Genomic DNA, 23,152 nt, shown 5'->3' with positions numbered 1-23,152 from the left:
GCTGGCTCTGCTGGTTCACCTTCTGCAGTCTGTGTATCCTGCACATGCATGCTGCAGTCTGACCATAGCTGCTCCCAGGTCCACTTGTGGAATGAACACATCAGCTGTCAGTAAACACTGAGTTCCTCCTAGGCTTGAAAGAGCTGTCCACCGTTAGGAGTAAAGAGACTGTGAAGACTTAGAACAGATATGAAGGGAAGGAATAACCTGATACCCACATCTAGTCAGATCTGCCCTCTTTCAGCTGAGCCTAGAGTACCTCCAGTGCCCGTGTCAAGCAAGGCAAAGGTGTGAGCACTCCCTCGGGCAGGCTGGCAGAGGCCTTGTCCCCAGACACCAGGCATGCCTGAACCTGTCCATCCTCCTACACCCACAGAGGAGTCCTGCTGGCTTCCTCACTCCGGGCCAGCTGCTCTTCCCTGCACTCCACTGACTATGGCCACTTAAAATCCTCAGAGCCATGATGATGCAGTAAGTGTGAAGGTCACAGCCTGCAGGCTTAGCTGTAGAGTTTCTTGTTCTTCCTTCAGGAATGAACAGATGCACGCTCCCCTCCCTGAGGAGGCTTGCAGCAACTGTTCTAAGTCATCTCTCAGCTGCTTCTTCCAACTGCACTCCTTTCCCCCGGGATGATTTCCTGGGTTTCATTATCCCAGAATTCCTACCCTCTACCCACTCCAACTGCCCCTCAGGCCTCAGTGATCCTGGGGCCCTAGGCTGACTCTGGCATGCTCCCTCATCTTCAAGCCTCTATCCAGGGCCAAATAGGGTTGTCACATTCATCAATCGCCAGATGCTGGCACCATACTCTCTCTGAGCAAACCCCGAGCCCCCGACTGTACCAAGAATGAGTCCTGGAGTACGTGGTGGGGACAAGTAATGAGGGTGTGCCCTGACTAAGCATCACAGGGGCAGAGCGTGTGAGGTCATTGCTATGGCACCCATGGTCTTCCATCATGGCCCTTCCTGCCCATCTCTAATCACTCCTGCCACCCACCCAGGGGGCACAGGGACCTGCAGTATGACTGAATGGAGCCTCCCACATCCAGAGGAATAAACTACCCCTGCAGGACTCTGCTTTCAGAAGGCGCCACGCAGGAGGGAACACATTCCCACTAGTGGTGGTATTTGGGAAGCAGGCAGACATGGGGGAGGAGGGCAGGGTTTGTTCACCAACATCAGGTGCAGTGGGAGTGGTCCCTTAGTGACTTCCAATGGGGGGTGGGAGTGGGGGCAGTGGGGCCGGCCCTTTTGGGAAAGGGACCAAGCAGGACATATGGGCAGAATTGGCAGGGGGCAGAGGGAGGGATGCTGAGCACTACAGACAATTCAACACTAGGGGGGGAGAGATTAAAAGACAGAGACAAAAGATGGCTTACTTTTGAGAGGCGCTTGTGAGACTAAGACCATGCATGAAAGAAGGTATTTGGGAAATAATGAGGAAGAAGAGGAAGAACAAGAAATCAAAAGACAAATTCAGGTGGGAACCCAGCTCCCAAGCCTCCCTGGGGATCCCAGTCCTTTCCTAGGTCCTTTGAGTCTGGTAGTGAAGGAGCACCTGGTCAGAGTTGCCTCTTGATTCCCAGAAGCCTGGGGAAGGGAGGATAACTCTGGGGAACCACAGCCACCCAACACCTGTGTGCTAATACTCGGACCAGGGGCCTGGGTGCTCAGGTGTAGAGTGTGGTGAGGATGAGCTTAGGAGGGATGGAAAAGCCCTATGGCTGTCCTCTCTGCAAGATGAGAACTGAATGAGTTAGTACAAAGGTAAGGCAGGATGAAGGCCAGGGAGGAGGTTAAAAATAGCATCCTGGAAGGTTCCCTGGAGACTCTTCCTGACAATATAGTGGGTGCCAAACAATGTTCCCTTCCCCAATTCTAGGGACTTAATTTAAGGAAACATTAAACAGATGATCCCTCCTCATCCCCAGAGCATGCCCCCTCTACATCTCAAGGGACATGAACCTCCATAGGTCCTGAAGAGGTAGGGGTGGGTGGAGAATCAGGAACCTCTCACAGTGCTAGGGTGTCTCCTGCCAGCCCTACCCTGCCCTGCCCTTAGGGCACAGACTGGCTGTAGGACACTGGGGCTGTTCAGTCAATTGACTACCCATTATTAGCTCCCATGCAGGTATAGTCTCCAGCTTGGTCTGCCTCACCTTGGAATTTTTGCCACCACTCCGACCAGACTGTGAGGAACAACTGCGTTGCACACCCTGCTCTGGGGTGGACGGGGACTTGTCCGAGGAGTGATCTGAGCCCTTCTCCACCATGGCGTCTCCGTCCTGGTTCTGTGGGGTTGGTGAACGAGAACGCTTCCGGAGGATGGGAGAGCAAGCTGGCGTGCTGCGGTTGGAGTTACTGGCAGTGCTGTAGGGGCAAATGGAGAGAGGGAATAGGGTGAAGAGGGGAGGAGGAAGGAAGGAAGGCTGTCAGTGATTGCTGCCCAGAGACCCATGCAAAGGAGCCAGCTCAGGGTGCCCAGGCAACAGGCTGGGGAGACAACCAGAGAAAGGGGCCCGCCCAGCTAGGGACTGACTGTGCTGTAATACTTCTACTGGACAGCAGAGGACAGTGGTGCCAGAGTGAAAAGGGAAATAAGACTATAAACAGGCAGGTAGGGTTTTACATATCCATCCATCCATTCATCTATCCATCCATCCACCTATCTACCCAAGCACTCATCTATCCATTTATTCATCCATCTGTCTAGCCACCCAATTACTGTATGAACCCTTACTACCTACAAAAAGCTGTCTAGGAAAAGTCATTTTCAACTTGAAAAAAATCCTGGGAGATCACTCAATATTACCAGTTCACTTTAGATGCACCACATTGTTTCAACACTTTTGTTAATATTATAACAAAATTATAATTAATATAACATGAAAAATCCTATTTTTCAAAGCATCCACATCATTTCAGACATATTATATCTTTTGAAAAATATTAGCAGAGCATGGCATCATGTGCCTTTAATCTCAACACTCAGGAGGCAGAGGCAGGTGGATCTCTATGAGATCGAGGTCAGCCTGATCTACCTAGCGATTTCCAGGCCAGCTGAGGATACAGGAAGACTGTCTCAAAAAACAACAACAACAGAAATTGTTACATTATTTTATTTTGTGTGTATGTGTGTGGGCACATAAGTGTCAGAGGACAACTTGCAAAAGTCGGTTCCCTCCTTTTACCATGTGTGTCCTGGGGATGAAACTCCAGGTCTCAGCCTTGGCAGTGAATGCTTTTACCCAAGAAGTCATCTTACTGGCCCACATACTGTGTCTTTAAAATGTCTGGCAGACAGAAGCAAGTGATCATAGAGGACCTAGATTCAAAATCTGCAAATGGGCTAGAGGGATGGCTTAGCAGTTAAAAGCACTGGCTGCTCTTACAGAGGACCCAGTTTCAATTCCCACATGGCAGCTAGCACCTCTTCATAACTCCAGTTCCAGGGGATTCCCACACCCTCTTCTGACCTCCACAGGCATTGCACAACACGGGTGCATTTACACAAAAATAAAAATATTTTTTAAAATATTGGTCCATACTATTGTTCCATTTCCTTGTAAGATACGATGGGTTCTACAGGAGATGAAGGCTTACTCTCACCCCCACCCCATACTTGTTAGGATTAGAAGTTGTAAGCTGAGAACTCTCTCCCGGGTTTCAGCACCAAAATGTTAGGGGTAGGAGTTTTAGAAGATTCACTGGCCACTCTTTCCTCTCTAATTCCTAACAATATCCATTTCCAGAAAGTGCCTAATACTACATCTAGGTACCCCTAGGCTTACCATCTGTTATTACTGTAGGAATTTAACTTAGCTTGAGTTTTCAATGGAGTAGCAGAAATAAAGGAAAGGAGAAGAAAATTAAGTGCAATTAGCTATGCATTGAGATAACAGAGTAAGGAAAGAGATAGACAAGGGAATATTAACTAGGAAGAGATAGGGGAAATGGGAAGGAAAGACCTGAGATGGCACAGCCACCAAGCACAGGGTAGTGGGAGGGAGTACCTGCTCGGTGGTCAGATGGAGAAGCCAAGGAGCAGTCCCAGGAGACCACATCCACACTTTGCCTCAGGGAGTGAGAGGGCAGGGTGGAGGACAGAGACATTTGCATGAAGATCAGCTGCAGCCTCAGATGCCCCAGTGGAATTATTTGCAATGCTAACCATATCCCCCCACCTGGGTAACCAGAAGAAAAAGTTCCAAAGCCCAGCCAGTAGGGAGGGGAGAAGGTGGAAGGGGGAGCAATACTGAACTTTCTAGGGGAAATTGATAGAAAGTTAAAAAAGAGAGATCAGAAAAAAAGAAAGACATAACCAGAAGGCCCAAGGTCTTGCTTTTCCCAATACAGAAAGTACATTTAAAATCACATTAATAATACCAACGATAAGTGTGATTCAAAGAAACCCTAGTTCTCTCTTCTCTCCGTGCACCTCTTGACTCTACAAACCATTCAGCACTATAAACCTGGGGGAAAGTAAGGCATGTTCCTTTGCTTCAGCTGAAGGAACCAAGCCATGGGACTGACACAAGCAGACACCCCAGTCCTCTGGGAAAGCCTTAGGGTAGGACAGAGTATGTGGTAGGAGGTATCCTGTGCCAGACCCAGGTGCTTACCCATCTGAGGGGAGCACCCTTTATCTTGTGGGCCAATCTGGCCCACAGCCAAGTATCCAAGAGCAATCTTCCTAACCCCAGAAAAAAAGAGTAAGAGGAACCCACCAAGTGCACACCTGCCACAAACACAAAGGATCTTTCCTGTCTTCCTCAAATAAGGGCTGTCTTCATCCAGTCTGGTTCTAGATTCTAAATGCCTGCTGATAACCTAGCTGCTGGGGGTTGGTAGGATTCAAGCAAGGAGCAGGCAAAAATAAAAAATATAAAAGGTATAAGAAACTGATGCCAGCTATCCTACACTAAGCAGTATGAGTGACATCAATGGGACCAGTAAGAAGGCCCAGCAAGGAAAGTTCTTCTAGCTAAGCTTGATGATCTAAGTTCAATCCCCAGGACCACAAGGTAGAAGGAAAGAACAGACTCCCACAAGTTGTACTTTCCCTCGACATGACCTCTAGTATATATGTGTGTGTGTGAATGCCGGTGTGCGCATTTCACAGTGCATGTGTGGTAGAGGACAATTTTAAGGAGCCAGTTCTCTCCATCATGTGGGTCTGAGGAATCGAATTCAGTTCTTCAAGCTTGGTGGCAAGCACCTTGACTCACTAAGTCATCTTGCTGGACCACTGGATCTTTTCTTGCTACCCGACCTAGAATTTAGTTCTTCCCCCAGTGTTCTTCACCTCCCTGCCTCTCCTGCTTCTCTGCCCTCAGCCTGTCCCTGGACAAGTCCTCCTCTGCCACCAGCTCTACTCACACTTGTGATTCTGGCCCGACATTCTTGTGCCAACTGGATGCTTCCTCCAGACAGATGTCTCCAGAGTGCCTCCATTTCTAAACAGCTGGATAGCCAACCTGCTCAAATAGCCCCTCCCATTCCTATTCCATCACCAGGGAACTATCATTGCCCTGGCTAAGGCTGTATGCAAATCATCTCTCCCATCCCACCCCACACAAAAAAAATTAGTCACTGCAGCCTGCTTGCTCTCTTCTCATAAAGCTCCTTGATCCCACCCTTTCCTGCCCTTGAGACAAGCTCAGGTTCTCAAGGTGTCTGGCCTGGACTTGTCCAGTCACCTTTGCTTATGATTTGAATGGTTCCTGACAAACACCCAGAATACTATTAATAGGTCACTGACTGTCCAATGCTCTACCTTTGGTCCCATCCTTCTCTATCCAGGAAGAAATGCATACAGCCACCATTCTGTGCCTTAGCAAGGCCATTACTAGCCCTGCTACATTTCTAAACCTCTTAAGGGCCCCTCACTGTCCTACAGATTCAGACATACTGAGAAGCAAATAAAACCAGTTCCTATGTATTTTGTATAATAGTCTGCCTTTCAAACTCCATTGGTGCCATTAATCTGATCCCATTATCAGTAGCAACAGAACTGCCATTGTATTTTAAAATCTTGGGTTTGAGGAGCTCAAAAAAAACCTAGATATACTGTAGTAAGGGAGCAAAAACCAATATTGATGGCCCAGCTACAGGCTATAACTCTTAGCTTGTAAGACAGCTGAGAAATAGAAGGGTAAATGCCTGGCCAAGGTGATGTGGCCCTGGATATGGATGGACAGCTCTACAAATATTAACTGGCCACCTGGTACAATGTTAGACATTCAACTTCAAATCAGTGAATAAAAGAAGATCTTAGTGCTTAGGGCATTTATAAAGAAGCGGAGCTAGACATGTCTCATTGGAACAGAAGCTCCAAGTGGTGTCATCCAAGAAAGTAGAGTGAAGGAAGAAAAGAAAGGCTTGCTTGAAGATATGGCCTGGAGTTGGGTTCAGAGGACAAATCTGAGTCAGCGAAGTGAAGGCACAGAGGCCAGCGAAGGCAGGGCAGGGCAGAAAGTAAAAGCATAGCCAGCATGAACAAAGAATGAAGGCATCCAACAGCATGTAACACAGAAAGCATTACAAGAAACTGCACGTGAAGCACTGCATGTTTAAACTGATGCTCCAGGGTCCTGTCATCACTGCCTCTCCCTAATCATAGGTTCATTAAGGACCCCATAGGCCACCCCTAACCCTAGAAGTCACTTACTCATTCCCCATCTCTCCTATTTGTAAGACTGCCAACAAAGACTACCTCACTCCTCCTCCTGGATACCTTGCTAAGAGAAAACACTTCCTTAAGACTGACCACACTATCTTAAGCTATGTGTGGTTTGATCCCACTTCCTATATTTAGGTCTGGCTAAAGTCCTTGAGCAATCGGCTAATGTACAAAGAGGACAAAGGCTCTCTTTCTGCAGTGACTCTCATTGCAGTCTCCCCCGCTTGCACCTCAGATGCCCTGGCCACTGCACCACTTTTCACGGCTTTCTTTCCCCATCCTTATTTGCACTGAGGTCCTGCGGGCACAGACAGACCTTGTCAGTAGGCCAAGTCCCTGATCAGCCGCCTGTGCATTTTTCAGAACCCTGAGAAGAACACAGTGGTCAGCTGGTGTTCCTTATTCAAGTTCTTGTGATTGCCTTTATGGAAGATTGTTTCTGCCCCAGATATTGCGAAATAGATACCTGTCACTCTGGATGCCCCATGCCTCCACCTGCTTGAATTGCAAATGGCTCCTTCATGCAATCTTGCCACAGCGAGTCCCAACCAGCACCACAGCCCTGGCTCATTCCCTATCAGAACCCCCTCCTCCCTACATCTGAGTACCACCACGTGTTCACTTGTTTCTCCTAAGCCCGGCCGTAAGATGACCTCAATGACCAGTGCATGGCTACAGTCTGTTCAGTGCCCAGGGGCACTTGTCACTTTTAAAAATGACTACCTGATATATTCCAGGGTACTGTCATCTGAGAGAGCACTGAATTTGAAATCTGGGCATTGCACCTCAATGCAGCATTTGTATGCCGAGAGCCTGCTGGGAAAGCCAAGGCAGGGTAAATTGCCAATGTGTCAGGTCAGCAAGACCAGCTTGAATCCCTACATGGCCATTTGCTTTCTGTTTTACCTTGACTCCTGAGTCTTATTTTTCTCATTGGAAAATGAGCGATATTAATGCCTGTCTCATAACACAGTTGTATAAAAGGAAATAACATAAGTAAAATATTTAGCACAAAGCCTGGTGCATACCAAGTCCCAATAAACATTTGTTGGGTCATCATCCCATTCCTGTCTATAAAATGGGCACAAAACTCCCTTGGCCTCTTTCCTCAGAGAGTTAAATGGAAAAGCTCTAAATGCTGTTAGGCTTCACTCATAGGGGGACCAAGAGCTTAAGGGGTGATTCCTAAAAGTGAAGAACCTCAATCTTGCTCCACATCTTCCCCACTCAGTTCCCAGGGGATCATCTTCAGCCTCTGCATCCTAAATAGGTTACACCAGTGACTCTGACACACTCTGGTTTCAGAACCCATGGAGTAATCTTAGGATCAAGGAATAATTGATAAATTTACATGTCTTAGGATGACAAAGACCTATTTATAACATCACAACTACTTAGTGTCTGCCCTCTGAGCTGGTTATATGACCTGCCAGCTTAAAAATTAAGTGGACATAGGCAGGAAAATGTGGCCAAGGCGAACAGGACCCATTAGGATAGCCCCTGCTTTTGGTGGAGGGCCCTACTAATTATCATCACCCTCAGAGCCACATATGGGCAGCTCACCCCTTCCTGCCTTTCACATCATCTGACTCAAGGTGCTTCTAGCAATGATCCTTAAGACCCAATACACCACTGCTGCTCTCCAGTCACACAAGACCATCTCAGTGCCAATTCTGAAGTCTCATCAATAATCCTCCGTAGTTCTCTATAATTCCACTGTAAATACTCACTCGGATTAGCCATCTCCCCTTTGAGTTTCTTCATAGCCTATGTTCACGTGTCTGAGATAGGAAAGCCACAGGTGTGTTTGCATACCCCTTATAAGGAACTTACATGCCACCTGTAAATACCTCTATCAATAAGCTGTCCACCTACACCAGTTCCAAATTCAGAGTCTATGGAGGACTACTGAAGATGGTCTCCTCCTTGTGTTCTTGCTTGTCCATTAACAGTCTACATTTAATGCCTCTGCACACTGGGTAGGGACAGCAGACCCACTACAACCACAGCACGTTGGGTAGGAATGGCAGACCCACTACAACCTTGTAGGAGGGAGCAAATGGTTGAAATCACAAATCCCAGCTTGGTTTCCAGGTCTCCTGACACTCTCCTCCCTAGAGAGGAAAACATCACTACTTTTAAAAAATTAATCTTTGGGGCTAGAGAGATGGCTCGCTCAGCAGTTAAGAACACGGTTCTTGCAGAAGACCCAGGTTCGATTCCAAGCACCCACATTGCTGCTAACTGTCCTTAACTCCAGTTCCAGGGGATTCGACAGCCTCTTCTGTCCTCCATGGGCATTGCACATCACGGGTGCACTTGCCTACATGCAGGCATAACGCTCATACACATAAAATAAAAATAATAAATAAAATATTTTTAAAAAATTAATCTTTCCCAGTCAGTACAAGGGCATATCTCAGAAACTTTCTGCCAACATACACTTTTTCAGATGTCAAATGAGGTTGGAGTTGAAAGGATGAGAAACAAGCTATTGTCCTCATATGAGGAGCTCCCTGTGGCCACAGATGGAACTTGCCCTTTGTGTACCCATAACTCGGGAGTCTAACCCTGGCAGAATTCTACCCCAGAGTCATTCCCTCTAAGAAAGAACGCCCAATTGAATCTTATGGGTCAGCTGTGATTACCTGAGGGGGAGAGAGGTGACAGGCAGCCTGAAGGAGTGCTTTTCCCCCTGTGGCACTGAGGCTGTCTCCCCAAACTTAAGTTTCAACTAGGTCTTGGAAGAGCCTCAACATATCCCACTTTAGCCTGGGATTAGAAGCCTACAACAAGACTATAGTACCACAGCAAGAGCAGGAAGGGAAAGGGATCCCAGGACAGCATTCTTCCTTACCATCATAGTTCACAACATGTACCATGTGCAGATTCTGACACTAAATGGGCCTCTCCAACTGCTCCAAGAATGAAGCAGGGACATGACGAACATCCTGTCCCCTCTGCTCTTTCTAGCTGATTTACTGACATCTTTATGGGTGCTGTGTCAATAATTCAGGCTACTTCCAATTGTTGGCAGGAGCTGGGCATGGTGGTACATGCCTTAATCCTTCTTAGGAGGCAGAGACACACAGATCTCTGTGAGATAGAGGCAAGCCTGGTCTACATAGCAAATTCCAGGACAGCTGAGACTACAGGGAGACCCTGTCTCAAAACTAAACAAAAAACCCAAAACAAAAATGATGGTCAGCAGGCTCTACTTACTGACTCCTCCTTCCCTGTCTTATAGAATCCAAGCATATGGACTAGGGAGATGGCCCAATTGGTAAAGTGCTTGCCACTCAAGTATGAGGACACTGAGATCTATCTCCAACACCGAAAAGCTGGATGCATAAACATGTGCCTGTGATCCCAGCCTCGGAAAGGCAGAGAAAATACCTTGGGATTGCTGGCCAGCCAGTCCAGCCAGATCAGGGGGCTCCTGGTTCAGTGAGAGACCCTATCTCAAAAAATAAAGTGGAATGCTATTAAGGAAGACACCTCTGGCCCCCAAGTGCACTTTCTCATACAAACACACACATACACATACACACACACACACACACACACACACACACACACACACGCACGCACGCACGCACGCACACATGCGCACACACGCACACAGGAACATTTAAAATTTTCTTTTTAAAAAATCTTTTGAAGTGATTGAAAGGTAAGAGAGCCCATTAAACGCTTACAGCCAGGTGACCCAAAGTATCTAGAACTCCTCCCTCTGGATACCTACTTCTTGTAGAAGTCCTGGTGGTGACTTCAGTTGTTGGTGAATGTACTGACTGACAAACATAGGGGCAAGGTCCTTGTAATTTTGGGCCAAACAGAAAAAAGCAGAACTTCAGTTATCCCCAACAGAGGCATTCATGGTGATAGCAGGAGAGATTTCTGGTCAGGGCAAAGGCCTTTTCTTTCTCAAGCCAAGGACAAGGATCCCCCATCTTTACAATGGCTGCAGCCTCCATCTACCCCACTCCCCACTGCCTAGCTTTCCTGCAGCTTCTGTTGAGCCCAGAGTTTGGAATTCAATCCAGGAACAGGCATGACAAACGCTATTTTTCATTTCCATGGAGACCAGGGCCTGCAATAGAACAGGGACTCCATGCCTGAAATGCCAAAACAGCCTGACCCACTTTTCCCCCTTCCTACAAAAACAAAACAGTTTGTTGGGTCTTGCCAGTGCACAGCGAGAAGCAAGGCTGCTCTTATCTCCATGGATATTTCAATGAGAAACAAATTATGGTCACCCTGGTAAACACTGAGGATGTTACAGAACCGGTCAGAAGTCAGTCAGCGGGTCACGCAGACACAGGCTGTACCAAGTCCACACTTCTTTCCTTGTCTCAACCTTTTGAAGAGAAACATCCAAATCCTCCAAGACAAAAACTTAATGACCAGCTACCCAGCAAGAATCACGCTGCTTCTCCAGACTTTATCTTATATCACTGTTTCCGGGTATTATTCCAGCCTCCCTGGGCCACTCTCTTCCTCAAACCCAAGTTCACCCACCCCTGCCTGGGTGTATTTGCACTTAACCTCTGTAGAGAACTCTGTGTCTTCCCCTGAAGTTTCAAATTTGGTTTCTTTCCAACTTTTACGTCAAAGTTCACGTTACCTCACTGGAGATTTTCTTGAAGGGCCACTCCATCCAAAATGGCCCCACTGCCCCCTGGCAATCATCACCCATCACCTCCTCTTCCTTCCCTGCACTTAGAAGGGCTGAAATGGCCTTGATTTTGTGGCTTCACCCTTTACCACTAGAATGAACACCCTGCCGAGGCTAGGCCTTGGCTCTTGTGCAATTCCCCAATACCTCTAGCAGAGCAACTGCCACACACTGGGATCACAGCCATGCCCTGAATGAGTACAGGAATGAGCTCTTTGACTATCCATTTTATGAGGTTCAGTTACTCTCTTAAACGTACCTTTATTAGACTGGCCCTAAGTCTGCCTTCTTTATAACTCCAGCCCTTATTTCTTATTCTGACCTCTGAGGCAATGGAAACTGAAATATGACATCACTTCCAAATTCCTGCCTGGCTTTATCATTTTATCTAAACATCGGAGTACCTGGGTTTAAAATTCTGAGCTCTTTGGTGCCCTTGAGAAAAATCAATGTATCTTTCTATGAACCTGTGTTCTTTATCTGTTGGCTATAGCCTGCCTTACCTGAATGAGAATCTTTTTTTAATATTTTATTTATTGTTCTTATTTTTTATGTGTATGAATATATCACCTGCATGTATGTAAGTGCACCTATGTCATGCAAAGCCTTTGGAGACCAGAAGAGGGTGTCGGATCCCCTGGAACTGGAGTTATGGACAGTTGTTAGCTGCCACATGGTTGCTGGGAATTGAACCCAGGTCCTCTGGAAGAACAGCAAGTGTTCTTGACAGCTGAGCCATCTCTCCAGTCCCTGAATGAGAATCTTAAAAGGAATAAACCTAGACAGTGGATCCCAACATAGAATGGTTCCTGTAATTGTCCACAGAGTAAAAAACGGTTTAAAGTAAAATATATATTCCCAGTGAAGAAACTGAATCTTGTTCCTAAATTCTGTGCTCTCCACTTTGCAAAGACACAGGGGGGAATAAAGATTGTCAGTATACTGACTGCCTAATCTCACAGGGCAGCCACAGGGAGAAAATGAAGCAGAGGGTACTAAAAATCACATGTAAGAACTGCTGGTATAGGACAATTTCTTTTTTTCTGAGAGTGTTTACAACAGAACCAATACCCAAGGATTGGGGCACAATCCTACTGGGCTTGCTGCCTGGATCCCTAACGTCTAGTTGAGAAGAGCCCCCGTGGTCACACAATTTTTCCTTCCACTTGATGCAGGAATTCCCTCTGCAAAGGCCCTGACTACAACCTCCAGACCTCTGCATCAGGCTGCAGACAGGTATGGATGTCTCTTAATGGGACTTCAAATGTCATGAGCCTTATTTTTCTGTGACTCCCAGCAATCACTACCTGTCCAACTATTTCTTGGAGTTTTGTCCTTAAAAATAAAAGTAATCTTGCTCATCTAACACCATTAAGCAAGCACTTTCTCAGCACCTCTGTCAAACACTCATCTGGCAGTGACTAGGTCACAGAGCTTTGTATCCATACATATTAAACATAATACTGGCAGACACAGAGTAGAGAATTCATACTTTTTAAACCTGGCTCTATCAGTCTCAGCCAAATCTAAGTACAACTCAACCCAAAATATTTTAGAAGCCTCAGGGCTCAAGAGTATACAGGACCTTGTAAAAGAAGATGCTAAGCTATCCCAGGAAGCCCCTTCCTTGAGAAAGATTTTCAATCCACCATGAGACCACAAACTTGTGAAACAAGGCAAGGAGGATTTCAACTGAATAGAACCTTCAGCTCCTTCTGAATCTTCTCATCAAGGGCTCCTCCCCCATCCCTAGAAAGAGAAATGTAGTTCCAGGGCTGGAGAGCACAGTCAGAAAAAGGGCTTGCTGAGGACTGGAGTTTGAGTCCCATCTGGGGAGGCAGAGACAGGAAGATCCTGGGGGCAAACTGGCCAGATGGCCTGGTGACTCAAGGCCCATGAATCACCCTGTCTAAAAGGAGGTAGCTGGTGTCCATGAGGATGACATCTGAGGTTGCCCTCTGGATTCCACACACACTCTAACACAGACCAGGCACACACACATGCACATATACCAAAACATACCCACACACATTTTTTCAAAAAAGAAATGTTGCTAAAACTGAAAAGAATCTAAAATTCCATCCATTTTTCCATCCATCCCATCCCATGTCATTCATCAACGAGAACATGCTCCATGCCAGGTCATGTTCTTGACATGAAGTATATCATCTTTAAGAAACCCACAAACTGGAGGAAAAGACAAATTTATAATTAACTAATATCATGTAACAAGAGGTACTTGGATTCAATTAAGACACCTCCCATCACCACCTGTCAAGGCAGCCAAGCAGAGGAACCAGGGAGCTGCACACCCGGATTAGGTGGCCTTCTGACTCAGCCTCTTCCATGTGTATGATCCAATGCAAACCCTTCCACTCTGAACTTCAGCTTTTATTGTTGGAGAAGAGTGAGTGTGCATACTCCTCACCCCCACAAGGATGTGAGAAGAGGGTGGGAAAGAACAGTCTGCAAAGCACCGAGAGATGCAGCATCTCTGAGACAGAAGGACGCAGATCTAAATGAGGCAGAGCATCCAGAAACAAGATGCAGGCACTCTGTGCCCACAATTAGCTCAGCAGCACCAGCTTCTTCCTGGTCAAGGCTACATCAACACAGACAGAAAGGATTTGCCAAAGGATTATGTCAGATGAAAGGGTTTAGCTGGGCAGTTGTGCTAGCAGGTATGTGAGCAGAAGGTCAGCATCCCTTTCTCTCACGTCTCTCATCTCATCTCAAAGGCTACTTGCTAATGCCTTTCCTTACACTGGGATTGAGAGTGAACAAAAATATGCCAAGGGGCTGGGGCGATGGCTCAGGGGGTGAGAGCCCTTGTTGTGAAAGCAGAAGGATCTGAATTCAAATCCCCAGCGTACACATAAATAGCTGGGAATGGATGCATGTGCCTGTAAGCCTAGCATTGGTGGGTAGAGACAGGTGGATCAGAGGAGATTGTCAATCAGATCCAGCTGAAATGGCGAGCTTTGGGTTCAGTGAAAGACCTTGCCTCAAAATACAAGGTGGAGAAGGATAGAGATAGACTCCTGACAGCTTCCTCTGGCCTCTACATTCATGCACTCATGTACATACACCTACCTACCTACACACACACACACACACACACACACACACACACACACACACAGACAATGAATGACCTGCAGGGGACCTGGGTTTGATTCTTAGCATCACTGTGGTGGCTAAAAACCATCTGAAACTCCAGTTCCAGGGGAATCCAAGGCCTTCTTCTGACCTCCATGAGCATGGGTGCACTTACATACATGCAAGCAATATATTCATATACTTACACACAAAATAAAAATGATAAATAAAATATTTTAAAAAGGACTAAAACCTCAGGGCTTTCTTTTGCCCTCCTCATTGTTTTCCACTACCCCCAGGAAGTTATTTTAAAAATACATTATACTTAATATCATCTTCTTTCTTTCCAATTTTTCCAAACTTAAGGTCAGTTCCTACATTATAACTCCTTTATTCCTCACCTCCTTTCTTAAAGTGAAAGCATTTAATTTCCTCAAACCTGTTCTTAAAAATTAAAACCATCTCACCTACATTTCCATCCAAATTTTTCTTTATATGTTGTTTTGTTTCTACAGTGCTGACAATCAATCTCAGTATCTGGTATGTTCTAGGCAGGCACTCTACCACTGAGTTGCATCTAACCCCCAATCTTTGTTTAGGTTGATCTCTTATAAGGTAAATGATAGAAGTTATTATTTGACACAAATCATTTCTCCTTTGAATAACTCTGATAAGGCTCAGGCTATTTCCTGCAGCTTCCTAACAAAATCTGAGGAGCCATAAATCTAATTTCTTTTCCACGCAGTATTTCATATATATAGCTCCTGTGCCTCTCTGTACCTGCTGGTCCCTCCTATACATGCTAGTGGATCCCTTGTTCACTGGCTGGGTTCACCATCTTATTGAATTCCAATTGATCACAATCCCCCCCCCCCATACACTGGGAGGCCCAGGTCTCACTGTAACACTGCAGCAGTGGTCGGACTGGCTCAGAATAAAGGAGGATGATCAGCCCATGTACTTTAGAAATCAGAACACAAACCTATTTTTGGAGCCATCTTCTGAATCAGGGAAATCTGGAATTAGTCATATTCTCTTTGGGCCTCTGGGTACTTATTTCTACCTTATCCTAGCTAAAAGGAATGTCTACACGTGTTAGGTACGGATGCATTTCCCTACAAGGAGCACATCCACCCACCACTTCCCCTCACTAGACAGGCCCCGAGTTCTGTCAGCATGATCAAGTCACCCAGCTCTTATTCCAAGTCAGGTCACACTACAATCCTGAACTGCTAATAGGAATATATCTCTAGGCCAGATGCAAAACTATGGACCTTAGAGTTTCTCTTATCTGGATGAAATCGTATTTTTTGTGCTTTTAAATTGTAGGGAAAAAAAGACTATTTTGTGCCATGTGAAATTTACAGGAGTCCAAAGAAAAGGTTTATTGTGCTCACTTATTCACAAATTGTTCAGTGACTTCCACTGTCTGAGGCAGATCAGGAACCTGTGACAGAGTCCAAGACCATGGGGCCCACAAAGCCTACAATATTTACAGAGAAGGTCTGGCAGTCCTGGCCTGACACTGCAATTTTGTAAAGATCATTTTTGTAAATCTGTTTTTCCTGGGTCCCCCCTGAGACAAGGAACGTGCATGGGGGGAGGAAGCTGTAGGCTTGCTCTCTGCAGTAGCAGAAGTATTGGGGCCAGAAGAGAGGGGAAGAGGAGTTTGTTTCTAGGGAGGATGAAAAGTTCCTACCCCTTCATTCTTTCCTCAGTTTATGTTCCAAAGTGGTTAAATGTCTAACAAGTTTACCACATTAGCTGATTCACCACTCAATCATAAGGTCCCTAGGTATTAGTTCCTAAGTCAAGGCCCTGACATTTCACTTTTCTGCTACAAGCAGCTCCACAAAATACCCCTTTCCCCAACTCTTCTTCCAAGGCCAGCTTTTTCCACACTGGTCCTAGACATCTCTGTGTAATGCTATGCAAGTCAAAGGCTAGAATTATGCCCACCACTCAAGGTTAACAGTGGGGAGAGGTGAAATAAGACAGCAGCAGGGGACAGTTTGCTAGCAAATGTTGGAGGAGGCAAAGATCACTTCCCCAACCCTGCCTGGGATTTTGGCTAAGGCTCAAGGGAGACAAGTTCCAAGTCCTCCCTGGCCCTCTACTTCTCTAAATCAAGCAAACAGCTAACAATGCACACAGGTACAGGGGAGTAAAGCCCAGTCACTTGGTGTCTATTTTCTCAAAACACATGGTAAATCACTGAGCCAAGTGCCAGCTAAGCCACAGAAAAAGCAAATCCCTTTATTTCCCTGAGTCACAAGCTGTCTACGTCCCCTCATCCTCTCCTTCTGTTGGCCAGAGCCCTGTGTTGCCTGGTCCTCTCCCTTTCTGACAAGTAGTATCTCTGTCCCTATCTTCCTGGCCACTGCTCTTGTCACCTCCCACCCACAGGAAGTCAGTGGGTGGGGAACAGGAGCACATGGCTGGTCCAGCCTCCCCCAGCAGCCACCGGCCACCTCAATGACGCACCATTAATTCAATCTCCTGCTGGCCTTTCTCCAAGTCACAGGGCTCTTATGAGGTACTGCTGGTGAAGAGGACCCCATCAGTACCAGCCCACCCCCAGAGTCACCACTCAATGTTCCACGGCTCAGCTTAGGCAGTGTTCCTGGCAAGAGATGAGGAGGAAGAAGTAGAGGAGAAAAGGCCCTGGACAGGGAGGGAAAAGCAATGTGGCATCTCCGCAGCATGATGTCACACTGGCTGCCTTCTTGGATCCCTGATCAGAGAACAGAAGCAAACAACATGGACTCCAGATTTACTCTGCCTCTGAAGGTCTGTGTTCTTGGCAGCCCTGAGTAGCCCATGCCTTGCTTTGGAGAAAGCACACAACCAGACAGACAGGTCCATGATCCAGCCCCCAAGGACCCCCACCCCAGGACACAAAAACCCCCTTCCCCAAAATCCCATGAGGAAACAAAGATAGACTGACACATACACACACAAGCGTCAGCACGAGCAGCACTAACCTGGAAGCCATTAGGAACGGTAGCAGAGTGCAGTGCAGAGGAACTCATTCATTCATGCATTGGGCAGTGGGGGGTGGGGGCGGGGAGCAGGGGCCCTGAGGAGGTCGGAGGGCACTCACCTCCATGCCCATCCCAAAGCCCTGTGTCTACTGGGGAGGGGACAGGGGGCACAGCTCTCAGAGGCTGGGGGCGCTTTCCTGCTCTGCTGTTTCGCACTGCTCTGTAATTTTAAGCATGGCCCCCTTTTATCCCCCCCCACCTCCCCCTGTGGCTGTTATATGGTGTGGTCGTGCAGCCGTACAGAAGTCCCTTGCTCTCGAGCTCTTTTCTCTCTCTCTCTCTCTCCCCCTCCGACTCCCTCACAGACAGCTGTTCTGAGCTTAGACACGCACGCGCACAGGCACGCAGACACACTCAGACCCCCCCCCACACACACACAAACATACACGCACGCATGCACGCTGCCGCCTGCCGGTTTACATAATGCAACTCTTTGATGCAGTCAGCTTGCCAGCTCTCAATTATTCATGCCAGCTTGGAGGATAGAGCACTAGGGCTGCAGGCGTTGGTAATTTCCTCTTCACCCCCAAATCTGACAAAACACAAGAAGATGCTCCCCAGGAGCCTCTGCTCCCTTTGCTGTCACCAATTATTTACCAGGTGTTACCTATTAGGTCAACCTGTATCAAGAAGGTGATGCTAAATAAAAACACAGGTGCCAGGCTCCAAACAGAACCTTGCATCCTTCACAGGATGACAGCTGCTCTCTCAGCCTGAGCCCTGGGAATAGGGAGAAGGAAGACAATATTGGAGACCATAATCTGCACAAGAAAATGGCTGAAGGTCTCTGTAGGACAGCACCTCCCTGACTTGTGAAGCAACAATGGAGCAGGTCAGACTCTCACAGACGGAACAGCACCACCCACCTTATGCATCTGCTTTCATGGCACAGAAGAGTCATCTGAGTTGTCACATTCTAAGCTGCATCTCTTAAAACTGTATTCTCAGTCTATTCCCTGAAATACAGTACTGGACTTCAGACACAGGCTCCAGGGGCATGTTCTGCCTGCTGACCCTATTCAGTCACCACTGCGTTAAGAAATAGCTCTATAAAGTTATTCATGGTTTGTGAAGCATTTATTCCCATGAAGTCATTCAATTACAGAAACATTCACCTGAATAGGCATAAGTAGCCCATCCAACAGATGAGGGCACTAAGTCCTGCAAAAAGTAAAGGTCCCAATGCAACAAAGAGGCTGAATAGGCATAAGTAGCCCATCCAACAGATGAGGGCACTAAGTCCTGCAAAAAGTAAAGGTCCCAATGCAACAAAGAGGCTACTGTGGTTTAAGTGTGAAATGTCCCTCATAGATTCATGTGTTTGAACACTTGGGCCCCAGCTGGTGGCTCTGTTTTGGGAAAATGGAGAATCTTCTAGTCATGGGGCATACCTGCAGATTTAAGGCTATAGGGGTGGGTCTTACAGATTATAGGCTGGCTCCACGCCTGGCCTGAGATCTTTGATTACTGATCCATCATATACGAGCAGGCTATCTCATGGCTCTCCCTACCTTGGAGACGCACGCTGCCATGAGATGCCAGCCACCACCCCCTCACTGCCACCATGGACTGAATCCACTTCAAACTGTGAGCCAGAATAAATCCTTCCTCTTTTAAGTTGCTTCATGTCAGGGTTTCTGTCACAGTAACAAGAAAAGATAGTCATGTAGAGGCTAAGCTGGGAATCCAGTCACCGGACTCCAACCTCATGATTACCAACTGCCTGTGTTAGCATCCCACTGCTGTGACAAAACATCTGCGATGAGCCACTTAAAGGAGGAAAGATTTGCTTTGGCTCCGTTGCAAAGGCTTCAGCCCACCATTGAGAGTTCTATTGCTTTGGGGTCTGTGGTGAGGGAGCAGCACATCCCAGTCAAAGCATGAGGCGTGGGAAACCTGTTCACTTCATGGATTCAAGGAAGCAAAGGCAGGGAGAGGAAGTGGCTGGGGGGGGTCCCCACAATTACCATCAATGACACTGCCTCCAATGGCCTAACTTCCTCAACTAAGCCCCACCTCCTAAAAACTCCATCATGTCCCAGTAGGACTACAAGCTGGTCATTCCTTCACTGCATGGGCTTTGGGGGGACAATTCAGATCCAAACTATAACAAAGCCCCCAGTATGCTTGTGATATTTGGAGGACTATTATCTGTTGAAGGATATAGAAAGGGAAATTTTAGACTAAAAACAACAAAAAACAATGGTGAGGATGACTGCATCTCAGTCTCTAATCCCTAAAGAATCATGCCAATCCAGATTCTGATGTGGTAGTTTTATGAGACTGTTTGAGTCTGTCTTTCTAATGCCCATGTTGCTATTCCTTGAAGCCACAATGAGTAGCAAAGGGCTAACGCATACAAGTCCCAGGCTCTGAGCCTCATCATGATAGTCAGTCTACTGAAAGGACAGCAGCCTTGTGGAATCTAGGAAGCGGGTGAATTTGGACTGTCTGGCCCTACTTCAGCTGCTTAGAGAAGTCTAAGTTCCAAAAAAGGAACACTGGTAAAGCTGAGGGAGCCATGCACTGTGTAGACTCGGTCATGACGTCCACAGCAGCTTTCCTGCCTCAGATACTACCTTCCTCTTCTACTCAACAGAATCATCTTGGAGTCGGGTCAGATCTGAATCCAAAACCAACATTTGACTGTTTTTGCATCTGTAAGTCTTTGTACATCACTCCACCACCCCATCTCAGATTCAATTTCTATCTGAAAAATCAACATATGTATATTTTCTCTTTTGCATCACTTAAAAGATGGTGAAACAAAACAAAGGCACAAAAACAAAACTTTGGGAACGCCCCCCACTGCTTCCCTACAAACTAAAATATGGAACTTATAAATTAAATGTAAAAATGTTGGTTTTGCTTCCCGCTAAGATTGAAGGCCCTTCCTTCCTGTGCCTCCAGCACACAGGAGGACTGCACTGTATTGGTCAGTACCTTCGCACTGGCTGATGCTTTGCCAGTCACGGACTACAGGACTTTGGACATACCATGCTATCTTTTGGGGGACTCCTCCATTTCTATTATACAATGTACAGATAGATCTTCCTCTTATGTGGCCCCAACTGCTAATATGGTCATGGTTTATATTGGTAACAATAGGTAAAAATGGTAAGCTCAGCATCAGAAAAGTACAATCTCAAATGCTGTACTATTGAGTCTATTGGGTACTGATTTTATTTATTTATCTATTTTTACATTATATGTATATAAGTGCATCCGTGTTGTGCAGTACCCATAGAAGACAGAATAGGGCGTTGGATCCCCTGAAACTAGAGTTAGGGAAGGTTGTTAGCTACCACATGGGTGATGGACTCGAACTGAGCCTTCTGCAAGAACAGTCAGTGATCTTAACCACTGAACCGTTATCTCTCTAGCCCCTTGAGTACTGATTTTATGTCCTTTGTTTTTTAAATATTTTATTTTTTTTTTATTTTATGTGTATGAGTGTATTGCCTGCATGTAGGTAAGTGCACCCGTGTCATGCAATGCCCGCGGAGGACAGAAGAGGCTATCAGACCCCCTGGAACTGGAGTTATGGACAGTTGTTAGCTGCCATGTGGGTGTTGGGATTTGAACCCGGGTCTTCTGCAAGAACAGCCAGTGTTCTTGACCACTGAGCCATCCCTCCAGCCCCTGATTTTATGTCCTTTTATAAAGCTAACTAAACTAAACTTCAGATGGTTTTTGGTCTCTAATAGTCACAAAGAAACCAAATCATACTGTGAGGGTTTAATGAGGAAAATGCATGTAATACACCTTATTTCTCAGTTTATCTAATACCAAATGCATACCTCGAAAATAAGTTAAAGCTGTTATTTTCTACATTAGTCAATAGCTACTGTTAAAAAACACAAAGAAAAGAGTCTTCTAGTTTTGTTTTTTTGTTGTTTTTTTTTTGTTGTTGTTGTTTTATTTTTTTGTCTGTTTGAAGCAGGGTCTCCCTGTAGCCCTAGCTGTCCTGAAACTCACTATGTACACCAGGCTGGCCTTGAACTCACAGAGATCCGCCTGCCTCTGCCTCCCAAGTGCTGGGACTACAAGCGTGCGCCACCACACCTGGCGAGTCTTCTAGTTTTAACAGAGGTATTAACAAATCTTTAAGTGTAAAAAACATAAGGTATATATGGTAATTGCATGGTATTTCACCAACATGTTCTTTGACAGCTTTACCCAAGATGCACATCATTTTAAAACTTACATATCAAGATGGGCATGGTGGCGCATGCCTTTAGTCCCAGAACTTGGGAAGCAGAGGCAAGTAGATGGATCTCTGTGAGATTGAGGTCAGCCTGGTCTACATGGGGAGTTCCAGGCCAGCTGGATCTACAGGCAGACCCTGTCTTAAAAAGACCACCACCCCACAAGAAAGCAAAAGAAAAAAGAAAGTTAAATATCAAGCAAATCAGAGACTCTACAGTGTTATGGGATGTAAGCTTTCCTTTTGTTACAAAAACTCACTTGAGCTATAAGAAAACTAAAATTATTCTGACAACAGCAAGAGAATAAGAGTACTTTACAAGTGCAATGAGATTTGCTAAGCAAATTATTTCATGCAATCCTACTAACAATATAAAACAGGAACTCATAATCCCCACTTTTCAGATGATGAAGGCACGAGGTAGAGGGTTCAAAGAGTTTCCTGTAGTATACAATAACTGAAAGGTACAGATGTATCTGAGCACATCCAACCTACCTTTCCTGGGTCTCACCCCCACCATCAGCCTATGCTGGAAAAGAAGGTGCTGCGGACCTGTCTCTAAGAAGGCTCAGGTCACTTCCTAACATGGTCTGTCAATCACACTGAGTCACTGCATAGCTAACTGGACTTTCACAGATGAATTATGGCCTCAGATCCTATCTGCACACGTTGACAGCTAAACTGTCTAGTGCCTGAAGTTCTAAGTGGCTCTTTTGGAAATGAATTTAGAAAACTGAGCTAAAAGTTGGTACCCTTTCCTAAATTAAACTTCCTTGGAAACAGGAAACACCAGCCTCTAGTTTTAAATGAAAATGAGGTCTCCCAGAGTCCTGTTCAGGATCAAAAGCACATTCCAGACTGCACTCTAGAGGAACAGAAAGGTATGTCTGCAAATCTTCTTGACCCAGATAACTTCACTGAACGCAGCAATATCCAACTGTTTTAGGTAAAGAGGTTGCTGTCCACACAATATATTGTTCACCTCAAGTGCTTAATTGTTGTTGACAAGAATGGGAAGCTGTGATCACAGGATAAGTCTTATTATATCTATAAATCTTATTTGCATCACAATGAAGACTTTTCCAGAGGAAGCACTCAAACATTCTAATGGAACCTGATGTTGTGGAATGATGCAGAATGATGGGCAAAATGAGTCTGTGTTGTATCAGGAGTACTTTGATACAGACAGATGTCTAGGGGGTTCTTAAGTATGTGGGATATGCCACAAAGGAAGAGGAGCGATCTAACATTTACTAAGAATGAAGTGCTAGGACATGAATAAGTTTTACAGATTCTGTTATTTTAGAAAGCTTTTATTTAATCAAGCTGATGAAGCCTGACCTTACTCCAAATCTTTTTTTTTTTAACCATTCTTTGCAACTTCCATAAATACCTACTTAAGTATAAGGCATTTGATGCTATGATTTGTTAAAGCATTTTAT

At 45.9% G+C, this 23,152-nt stretch overlaps 1 protein-coding gene across 17 annotated transcripts in view; it reads right to left on the bottom strand.

Moving 5' to 3' along the window:
- Gramd1b (GRAM domain containing 1B) overlaps window positions 1-23,152 on the bottom strand; it is a 264,481-nt gene that overhangs the window by 42,111 nt on the left and 199,218 nt on the right. For 9 of the 17 annotated variants that reach the window (XM_029560137.1, XM_029560138.1, XM_029560135.1 and 6 more), the window contains 2 exons: window positions 2,160-2,370; window positions 1,380-1,400 (listed from right to left, as the gene is read on the bottom strand). In XM_029560137.1, coding sequence (XP_029415997.1) covers window positions 1,380-1,400; window positions 2,160-2,370 — 232 coding nt within the window. Of the gene's footprint in view, window positions 1-1,379; window positions 1,401-2,159; window positions 2,371-17,443; window positions 17,811-23,152 lie in introns of those variants that run through there. The other 8 variants (XM_029560139.1, XM_008826034.3, XM_008826031.3 and 5 more) reach the window with 5 other exon arrangements.

The sequence above is a fragment of the Nannospalax galili genome, unplaced genomic scaffold (assembly GCF_000622305.1).
Source record: "Nannospalax galili isolate Female #2095 unplaced genomic scaffold, S.galili_v1.0 scaffold229, whole genome shotgun sequence".
Classification (NCBI taxonomy): Eukaryota; Metazoa; Chordata; class Mammalia; order Rodentia; family Spalacidae; genus Nannospalax; species Nannospalax galili.
Note: the sequence above shows the minus strand (reverse complement) of the source record. Positions and strands in the feature narration are given on the sequence as shown.